Here is a 10,663-nt window from a genome sequence, read left to right on the forward strand (position 1 = left end):
GTTAGCCAGGATGGTCTCGATCTCCTGACCTCGTGATCCGCCCGTCTCGACCTCCCAAAGTGCTGGGATTACAGGCTTGAGCCACCGCGCCCGGCCTATCATCTTGACATTTACACAATAAAGGCAATAGGCCAAGATTTGAAAAATAATTCTTTATGATCCTATAGGAAGTAGAAAGATCAGTCTTTAAACATACATAGCCCAGGGTCATTATCCTAAAGATTTCATTTCTTATTATTTGCAACCCCCAAATCAATATTCATGACACTTTCATAGTCATTCATGGAAATTCACAGGATGGCAAAAAATCTGAGTCATCCAATAACACACTCCTAGGTGAGGTCAAACAAGGCCTTTAGCTCTCACACTGTAAAAAAAGTGTCCTTTATGCAGTATATTTAAGGTTATGTTTTTCACATTTTTCTTGATGATTTCGGTATTTATAATGGCTCACAAGTGTAGTGCTTAACTGCTATCTAACGCTTCTACATGCAAGAAGGCTGTGATGTGCCTTACAGAGAAAATACACGTTACGTGAGCTTTGTCCAGGCACGAGTTATATTGCTACGGGCTATGAGTTCAATGCTAACAAATCAACTATATATATTAAATGGGCGTCTTGAAGACAGAAAACACATACAATAAGGTATATATTTATCAGTTGATGAAAGTGTGACCAGCCGGGCACAGTGGCTCACGCCTGTAATCCCAGCACTTTGGGAGGCCGAGACGGGCAGATCACGAGGTCAGGAGATCAAGATCATCCTTGCTGACACGGTGAAACCCCATCTCTGCTAAAAATACAAAAACAAAAAATTAGCCGGGTGTGGTGGTGGGCACCTTGTAGTCCCTGCTACTTGGGAGGCTGAGGCGAGAGAATGGCGTGAACCCAGGAGGCAGAGCTTGCAGTGAGCCGAGACTGCGCCACTGCACTCCAGCCTGGGCGACAGAGCAAGACTCAAGTCTCAAACAAACAAACGAACAGAAAAAAGAAAGTGTGACCAGAGGCTTATAGGTACTTAACCCTGTATTTTCTATAGAAGCAATTATTTATTATTTGCCAGTTCAGTGTTTGTGGTGACTTTATAGAATATTGTAACTTGTCCAGGTGTGGTGGCTCACGCCTGTAATCCCAGCCTTTTGGGAGGCAAAGGCAGGCAGATCACGAGGTCAAGAGATCAAGACCATCTGGCCAACATGGTGAAACCGTCTCTACTACAAATACAAAAATTTGCTGGGCATGGTGGCGCGCGACTACAGTCCCAGCTACTTGGGAGGCTGAGGCAGGAGAATCACTTGAACCTGGGAGGCGGAGGTTGCAGTGAGCCAAGATCTTGCCACCGCACTCCAGCCTGGTGACAGACTGAGACTCTGTCTCAAAAAAAAAAAAAAATTATAACTTACGGTGAATAAAGAGAATTAACTATTACTTTATCAGCCAGATTTGCATGGCTCACCCTATTCATATAAATGTTTTATACTCAATTGGAAAGAATACATAGAAAATAACCAGTAAGTTATTTAAATATTTGTAATTAGTGGATTGGTAACATAATTTCCTTCTTAAAATATGACGCGGGTGTTATTTCTAATTTTTCTTATCAATCTCCTATTCTCCTCTTACCAAGAATAATTACTGATGTGGTCCCATCTCCAACCTCTTCATCCTGGGTCCGGCTAATTTCAATCATGGACTTGGCTGCTGGATGCTGGACTTGAATCTAAAAAGGTAGATCACTAATGAATTCACACTATTCAAAGACTTCTTAACTCATGAAGCTTGGCCCTAACTCTTGGGCTTCTTGCTTCTATACGTACTTACTTTCCCTTTAATGTTTTACCATATCTTGAAAGATTAAAAATGGCACCCCAAATAGCTTAAGTAAAGCACTTTCTAAATTCTTTTAGGGAAAAAATGTATTACATGAACTCAACTATTAAAGTTTCCAGAGGATAGACCAATATCTTTTAGCTTATCTACTGGAGGTACCACTGTGGTTGAATTGTGTTCTTCAATAAGATATGTTGAAGCCAGCCGGGCACGGTAGCTCACACCTGTAATCCCAGCACTTTGGGAGGCGGAGACAGGTGGATCACCCGAGGTCAGGAGTTCGAGACCACCTGGCTAACGTGGCGAAACCCTGTCTCTACTAAAAGTATAAAAATTAGCCGGGGGTGGTGGCGCGTGCCTGTAATTCCAGCTACTCAGGAGGCTGAGGCAGGAGAATTGCTTGAACCCATGAGGCGGAGGTTGCAGTGAGCCGAGATCACACCACTGCACTTCAGCCTGGGTGGCGAGAGACTAAGTCTCAAAAAAGAAAAAAAAAAGATATACTGAAGTCAAAACTCCCAGAACTTGTGAATTTTACTTTATTTTAAAATAGGGTTTTTGCAGATGTAACCAAGTTAGATACGGTCATTGTGAATTAGGGCAGGCTCCAAGTCCAATCACCAGTGTCCTTGTGTAAAAGACACACAAGGGGAATAACATGAAGACTGAGGCAGAAACCAAGTTCATGCCAAGGAAAGCCAGCAACCATTAGAAGCGAGAAGAAAAGCAGGGATTTTCCCGAGACTTCAGAAGGAGCATGGCCCTGCTGACGCCTTTATTTCAGACTTCTAGCTTCATTCTATAAGATAATAAATTTGTTGTTAATAAAAATGTTGAAGCCCACCAGTTTCTGGTAATCTGTTATAGCAGCCCTAAAAAAACTAATCAGAGCCTGTATCTTAATAGGTCCCTTATGTTTATAGAACTGTCAGAAAGAAAAAAGGAAAAAAACAAAAACAAAAACAAAAACAAAACACACCTCTCGAAGAATAGCATTGCCATCGTTGGTCATCACAATGCCTCCCATTGGGTCCAAAAGCATCTAAGATGAAAGCAAAAGGTATATTTAAAGTGTCCTAGATAACAGGAAGAAAAAAATTGTAGTCTAAGAGTTTTAGGAAGAGATAAGCCTACCTTCATCATGGACTTGGGTCCCAAACACGTGCGGATGATATCTGCAATAGTCTAATGGAAAGGGAACATAAAACATGCAAGCACAAATCAGAGGACAGTGTGAGAATGCTGGAGTAATAGGGGAAAGGCGCACGAACAACTCACAGAGCCAGTGTTTTATTTTATTTTAATTTCATTTCATTTTTAGATATGGGGTCTCACTATGTTGTTCAAGCTGGTCTCAAACTCCTGGGCCCAAGTGATCCACCCACTTCGGCCTCCCAAAGTGTTAGGATTACAGGCATGAGCCACTGCGCCCAGCCAGAGTCAGTGTTTTTAATGACACCCCTAAAGCATGGTTAGCAATCACTTTAGACACAGCATGCCACTTTAGATACAGCATGTGGCGGCCGGGCACGGTGGCTCAAGCCTGTAATCCCAGCACTTTGGGAGGCCGAGACAGGCGGATCACGAGGTCAGGAGATCGAGACCATCCTGGCGAACACGGTGAAACCCCGTCTCTACTAAAAAATACAAAAAACTAGCCAGGCGAGGTGGCAGGCGCCTGTAGTCCCAGCTACTCGGGAGGCTGAGGCAGGAGAATGGCGTGAAACCGGGAGGCGGAGCTTGCAGTGAGCTGAGATCCAGCCACTGCACTCCAGCCTGGGCGACAGAGCGAGACTCCGTCTAAAGAAAAAAAAAAAAAAAAGATATAGCATGTGGCTAGCTCTGTTGTTTTTCTCCCCTTGGGAATGCTTTCAGGATGGATACAGAAATGACTTTTCACAAGAGTAAGGGGGAAATGGCTCCCAGAGCTTCTGTTTCCCAGCAGTCCTTATTACTAGAAGTCCACGTCTTAGTTATTTCTTTCCATGACAGTGGCCTCTACACCATCCTAAATCAGATATAAGGCTACTTCACTATTTCATTCAAAAGACATTTACCGAATATCTATTCAAGATCTACAGTGGGCACTAGGAATACAAAAGGGAATTAATAAAGTACTTCTGTTCAAGTAACTCAGTTTAGTATGGGAGACAAACACAAATAGAATACTATAAAACAATATACAGCAACAGAATAATGCACAATATGAGAAGATTATCAGTCCTAACTCGGAAGGGGAGGGCTTCCTTTCCCCCACCATCATCAGGAAAATGTTCTGAAAGAAGAGGTCAACTTTTCCTCTGTCTATTTGCTCACTCTATAAAGTCTAGATGCACAGGACACACGGCTATGACCAAATACCAGGCAAGATAGCTGGAGACAAACTACCATAAACACTTAAAAGATTTGTGACCTTGGCAGCATTGATGTTTCCAGATTGAACTTTTCTTCCAGATTCACGCTTTGTGTTCTGGCCTAAAACAGATAAAAACACAACAGTTAACAGCCCAGGACTGCCCCATCGTACCCAAGCTATTTATTTCCCAGTCTTTGAAAAATAAGAATGCAGGTTTCATGGTGTATCCACAGAGCAAAGCTTATCAAACTCTACACTTTAAATAAGTGCAGTTTATTATATGTCAACCATATCTCAAAAAACTGGAAACATATGTCCCTATGGCTGTTTACTTCCTTCTGTATTTCAACCCTTGATATATTAAGAAATAACTTTGCAATCTTGGTTAATACTTATCTTCTAACCAAATATTCATATATTTACAGCAGGGATTCATAACCTGAGATCCATGAATGGGCCTTAATGGGATAGTGAACTCCCTGAGATTATGTGAGAAAATGAGAGATACTGCAATTTTTTTTTTCCCCAGAAAAAGGATCCACAGCTATTTATCTCAAAGGGCTGGTGACCCTAAGAAATGACCATTCATTGCTTTATGTAAGCAGGGAAAGAGTTTGGGGATTCACATTATCTGCTTGGATAGGGGGATCATACTCTAACAGGTCCAACATAATTTGTGATAGTGCCCCCACAGTATACTGTTTAGAACACACTCAACAGTATGCAAGATAAATTATATAGTCACCTCATAACTGGGTGTAATAAGAAGGCCTCAGTAACCCATTTACCACCACTAAGAACTGACTACATACTTTAACTGGGAGCCTAATTGGTCACAGTCAACTAATGCCAGAGATTAATGCAGATCTGAAAGGAGCTTTGCAAATACACCACTTACCCCCAGGTCATCCCAGTGGAGACAAGCCAGTGGTTACAACCAAACCAACATAATGTTTATTTCCTTCCTCTCTCTAAATTACATTCCCTTACAATTTAAGTCTGTAAATCTTTCAATCCAGTCCCATCAAACCAAACACCCACAATGCTTAGGATTTACATCTATCTCAGGGAGCTGTAACCAAAAACCCGCATGGGCCTACAATCCATCAGAAACAAGGTTTTTTGTTTGTTTGTTTGTTTTTGAGATGGAGTCTCGCTCTGTCGCCCAGGCTGGAGTGCAGTGGCGCGATCTCGGTTCACTGCAAGCTCCGCCTCCCGGGTTCACGCCATTCTCCTGCCTCAGCCTCCTGAGTAGCTGGGACTGACTACAGGCGCCCGCCACCACGCCCGGCTAATTTTTTGTGTTTTTTAGTAGAGACGGGGTTTCACTGAGTTAGCCAAGATGGTCTCAATCTCCTGACCTTGTGATCCGCCCGCCTCGGCCTCCCAAAGTGCTGGGATTACAGGCGTGAGCCACTGCGCCCAACCTGTTTTTTTTTTTTCCCCAAAATAGCGTTAAGTTTTATTTTATTTTTTTCCTTAAAAGTTATTTCCCAGGTACAGAGATAATGAATAAAAACTCTGAAAGGCATTCAGTATACAGAAGACGGTAAGGGAGGAGAGACTCTGCAGATGAGGTACAGAAGTTACACACAGAATGGAAACACATCAAAGGAAGACAATGGAGGTGGTGCTCATTAGAAGAAATAAGGGACCAGGCGCGGTGGCTCACGTCTGTAATCCCAGCACTTTGGGAGGCTGAGGTGGGCGGATCACCTGAGCTCAGGAGTTGGAGACCAGCCTGGCCCACATGGTGAAACTCCAGTTCTACCAAAAACACAAAAATTAGTCTGGCGTGGTGGCGCGCGCCTGTACTCGCAGCTTACTCGGGAGGCTGAGGCAGGAGGCATGCTTGAACCTGGGAGGCAGAGGATGCAGTGAACAGAGATCGCGCCACTGCACCCCAGCCTGGGTGACACCGCGAGACTCTGTCTCAAAAAATAGAAAGAAAAAAAAAATAAGGGATCTTCCAAAGGGAAAAGATGACCAGTCGAGAAATCTGGGAAAACCCAACTGGTGAGTGGGAAAGATTACAACGCCGGGGACACGGAGGGAACGATTACATCTATGATCAGTGAAGCAAGTACGGTTACTTCAGGAACAGGGGTTGCTGTTCAAGTGACTGTTACTGAAAATAAATGTAACGTAAAGTGACCAAGGATATTACCTATTCACCAGACCCTCTTCAAGCAGTCTGCCCACTTATCTCATTTAATTCTCACAATTCTACTAGGAAATACTATTAACTCCGTAACACAGATTGAAACATTTAAATGACCGCTACTAAGGGATGGGCCAAGGATATAAAGCTAGACCTAACTGAAAAACAAAAAACATTATTCATGCAGCTATATAGCGACAATCAGGCTAGAAAGGGTGCAGCGGCGGGGGAAGCGTGGGGACTGAGGGACAGAACGCGGAGTGGGAAGAGCTTCCCAAGACGAGCACACGTCAAGAAAAGAGGCTCGGCGAGAAAAAGGTCAGTTTGAGTTTGTGAAGAGAAGCGAATAGGTTAAGGGAAGAAAGGAAAGCGGGACACCGGGCTTCCAAAATGAAGATGATGACTGGAAGGCTCAGGGGCCGGGTCAGGGCGGGACGGAGCTGAGGCAACACAGAAAACCATGGACACAGAAGGGTGAAAAGGGAGTCCCTTTCCTAGTATCCCCAGAACTCACTGAGCACGAGTACGGGACGATGGCCCATCATGGCGGCGCGATGCAGAGCCCGGTACCCAGAGCTGGGGGAACCGGCAGAATCTTCTGGAGAGAGAGAACCAGATGGAAACCCAGAAAACGCTGCCTCCTCAGGGCTTACACCTGAACTCGCTACTCTCAAGGTAGTCACCAATCACCGCACCCATCTCATTGATCGGCACAAAAACAGACCAATTGACATCCTGAGTCCCGCCCTCTACGCAAGAACGACCAGACAAGTTAGGCAGAGAGAGCACGATGAAGGCACTGGGAGGGCACAGGCGCTTGCGCAATAGGGTGGCCGCTCCCGGCCGCGTGCAGCGCGAACGTCGGCGCAGGCGCCAAGGCTCTGGCAGTTGGCCGGCACGCCACTACGCATGTGTGTCAACTCTAGGGTTGGGTGCTGGGGTTGCGGCTTTCGGTTAACACCGCAGGTGAGGTCGTTAAACTGTGTATTGCGACTTGGCTCCTATCCGACCGTGAAGGCTAAGAAAGGCTTGACAGTTTCCACTCTTTTGTTCTAGCCTTAGCAATAGGTGGACTAGAGAGGCGGGACTCCGGGCAGCAGATGGGGGAAGACCTGGCCGGCTTGGCCCTGGGTGAAGTGGGAGTTGTAGTCTTACAGTGCCGGACTGGGCAGCCTTTTTCCGGGCACACTGGGAGTTGTGGTTTATCGCATCTGGACTAATGGCTGTGTGTGGACTTTTCCCTTCTTAGGAAATGCTTTCAGTGAGGCTGTGAGCAGTACCGGAGGGTGATGGCTTGCGTTTCCTTAAGTTATCCTATCTAAAATATTTTCCCAAGTATTTCCGCCGGGCGCTGTGGCTCACGCCTGTAATCCCAGCACTTTGGAAGGCCGAGGCGGGTGGATCACCTGAGGTCAGGAGTTCGAGACCAGCGTGGCCGATATGGTGAAACCCCGTCTCTAATAAAAATACAAAAATTAGCCGGGCGTGGTGGCGCGCGTCTGTAATCCCAGCTACTCGGGGGGCTGAGGCAGGAGAATCGCTTGAACCCTGGAGACGGAGGTTGCAGTGAGCTTAGATCGTGCCACTGCACTTCAGCCTGGCGACAGAGCGAGACTTCATCTCAAAAAAAAAAAAAAAAAAAAAAGTATTCCCTGTGGTGCTTTGAGATTTTATTTCCCCACATCCATCCCTCTCCCGCTGTCCTCAGTCTTAGTTAGAGATGATGGGGAGCCAGAGTTTTAAAATTACCATTCGGGGTAGGAGAAGGACTCATCATACCGTGGAAATTAAAACATGGTGAGAACACGGAAAGTAATTGCCCGTTCATCAGAGAGGTTTAAGGTTTGGCTTTGGTTAAATTACTATTTTGTCCAGAAAAAAAAAGGAAGCACTGGTATAGAAATAACTGTTTTCCAAACTAGTGAAGGAGAACAGTCACGCGTTTGGCCATGAAATAGAGTTTCCTACTTTTTCCTCCGCAGACGGGAACAGCCTCAGATCTGCTGGAGACAACTTAGGAAATTGTCATAGTGAAAATACTAGCATGGATTGTTGATCATCTGATGCTATGATTCTTTCCCAGGCACCACACCTGTTGGTGTTCAGATGGAGCAGCACACTAGTCATCCTAACAGAAAAGGTGTGTGTTGGAGGCCCTGCTTCCCCTCCCTTAAAAAGCAAGACCTCCTTTGCATTCCCCATTAAATTGGGAGCATTGCTGTATTCCCAGAACCTAGAACTGGATCTGTTAAATAGTAGATGCTCAGTAATTATTTGTTAAATGAATTTATTATTCTTCCTTTGTATCTCCTCTTAAGACTTAGAACAAGATTGTGTACAGGATCTTAGAAGACATGGTGTTAGCTAGAGTGAACAGATACTGAGTTATAGTGGGACAGTTCCATTGGTGGCCAGGAAAATGCCTGAGGCCTTCTGACTCCAGAGCCTATCCACTTAACTATAGGTGGAATACATTATCTGAAAGACCTACTATTCCATAGCTTGGACATAATTTTTTTTTTTTTTTTTTTTTTAATACGGAGTTTTGCTCTTGTTGTCCAGGCTGGAGTGCAGTGGCATGATCTTGGCTCACCGCAATCTCCGCCTCCCGGATTCAAGCAATTCTCCTGCCTCAGTCTCCCGAGTAGCTGGGATTACAGGCATGTGCCCCCACGCCCAGCTAATTTTGTATTTTTAGTAGAGATGGGGTTTCTCCATGTTGGTCAGGCTGGTTTTCAACTCCCGAGCTCAGGTGATCTGCCTGCTTTGGCCTCCCAAAGTGCTGGGATTACAGGCGTGAGCCACCGTGCCCGGCCCCAGCTTGGACATAAATTAACTAGCTCTTTTCACAGAGTATGTAGTGCAGTGGTAAAGAGCATGACTTTGGAGTCTACAGGACCAAATTTAATTCCAGCTGCTATTTGCCAGACCCTGTTTTTTTTGTTTTTGTTTTTGTTTTTGTTTTTTGAGATGGAGTCTCGCTCTGTCGCCCAGGCTGGAGTGCAGTGGCCGGATCTCAGCTCACTACCAGCTCCGCCTCCCGGGTTCATGCCATTCTCCTGCCTCAGCCTCCCGAGTAGCTGGGACTACAGGCGCCCGCCACCTCGCCAGGCTAGTTTTTTTGTATTTTTTTTTTTTTAGTAGAGACGGAGTTTCACCGTGTTAGCCAGGATGGTCTTGATCTCCTGACCTCGTGATCCACCTGTCTCGGCTTCCCAAAGTGCTGGGATTACAGGCTTGAGCCACCACGCCCAGCCTTGCCAGACCCTCTTAAGCAGTTTACCTACTTAGGATCACTGCAACCTCTGCCTCCTAGATTCAAGTGATTCTTGTGCCTCAGACACCCAAGTAGCTGGGATTACAGGTGTATGCCGCCAAGCCTGGCTAATTTTTGTATTTTTAGTACAGATGGGGTTATGCCAGGTCTTGAACTCCTGGCCTCAGGTGATCGACCCACTTTGGCCTCCCAAAGTCTTGGGATTACAGGCGTGAGCCATCGCGCCCAGCCAGTTTACCACTTATTTAATGCTCACAATTCTACTAGAAAATACTGTTAACCCCACAACAGATTGAAACATTTAAATTTACTGCTACTAAGGGATGGGCTAAGGGTATAAAGCTAGGCCTAACTAAAAAACATTACTCATTCACACATATTAACTGTGGAATCTTGAGCAAATTTCCTGACTTAAGTTTCCTCAAGTAAAATGTAAGTAAAGCTACCCACTTTATCTACATTCCTCAGGTCACATTCCCCAGTTCCACAAGACTCTCATAGCACTTACTGAAATGTAATAGTGTGTGTGCTTGATCACCTAATGACTGTCTACACTGCAAGACTATCAGTTCCAGGAGAGTAGTGACCACATCTGTTTAGCAGACTGTGGTATCCACAGTGACTCTACTTTAAGGGTCATTGTGAGAAACATATAAGAGAATGTATGTAAAGCACCTTTTATTATCATATCCTCTGTTCTGCCTCCTTTGGCCTCTCTCCACCCTCATCCTCTGTCATACGTTGTCAGAAATACAGCTCCTTTAGTATAGAGTGTATGTAAAGCAGTCTCTTTTTTTAAAATTAAAAACAATTTTTAATTTCTCATGCCACCTTGTGTAAAAATGTGTAAAGCATTCTTCAAACCTTATAATCCAGTATAAAATGCATTCTCGGCCGGGCACGGTGGCTCACGCCTGTAATCCCAGCACTTTGGAAGGCTGAGGCGGGCGGATCACAAGGTCAGGAGATCGAGACCATCCTGGCTAACACGGTGAAACCCCGTTTCTACTAAAAATACAAAAAATTAGCCGGGCGTTG

The 10,663-nt window shown here is 45.1% G+C and overlaps 2 protein-coding genes across 14 annotated transcripts in view; one reads left to right on the forward strand and one right to left on the reverse strand.

The window, feature by feature from the left end:
• The window catches only part of CCT3 (chaperonin containing TCP1, subunit 3 (gamma)), a 32,094-nt gene extending 24,922 nt beyond the window's left edge, over positions 1 to 7,172 (reverse strand). Inside the window, exons 1-5 of one of the 3 annotated variants that reach the window (XM_011992774.1) lie at positions 6,863 to 7,172; positions 4,245 to 4,306; positions 2,966 to 3,016; positions 2,811 to 2,873; positions 1,625 to 1,721 (exon numbers count right to left, since the gene is read on the reverse strand). In XM_011992774.1, the coding sequence (XP_011848164.1) occupies positions 1,625 to 1,721; positions 2,811 to 2,873; positions 2,966 to 3,016; positions 4,245 to 4,306; positions 6,863 to 6,893 (304 nt within the window). In that variant the 5' untranslated portion in view covers positions 6,894 to 7,172. The remainder of the gene's footprint in view (positions 1 to 1,624; positions 1,722 to 2,810; positions 2,874 to 2,965; positions 3,017 to 4,244; positions 4,307 to 6,862) is intronic. The other 2 variants (XM_011992776.1, XM_011992775.1) reach the window with 2 other exon arrangements.
• Positions 6,029 to 10,663, forward strand: part of TSACC (TSSK6 activating co-chaperone) — a 10,136-nt gene continuing 5,501 nt past the window's right edge. For 2 of the 11 annotated variants that reach the window (XM_011992763.1, XM_011992769.1), the window contains exons 1-2: positions 7,149 to 7,314; positions 8,331 to 8,488. In XM_011992763.1, the coding sequence (XP_011848153.1) occupies positions 8,455 to 8,488 (34 nt within the window). In that variant the 5' untranslated portion in view covers positions 7,149 to 7,314; positions 8,331 to 8,454. Of the gene's footprint in view, positions 6,267 to 7,148; positions 7,574 to 7,610; positions 7,635 to 8,330; positions 8,489 to 10,663 lie in introns of those variants that run through there. The other 9 variants (XM_011992764.1, XM_011992773.1, XM_011992765.1 and 6 more) reach the window with 6 other exon arrangements.

This window comes from Mandrillus leucophaeus, unplaced genomic scaffold (assembly GCF_000951045.1).
Source record: "Mandrillus leucophaeus isolate KB7577 unplaced genomic scaffold, Mleu.le_1.0 Scaffold418, whole genome shotgun sequence".
NCBI lineage: Eukaryota > Metazoa > Chordata > Mammalia > Primates > Cercopithecidae > Mandrillus > Mandrillus leucophaeus.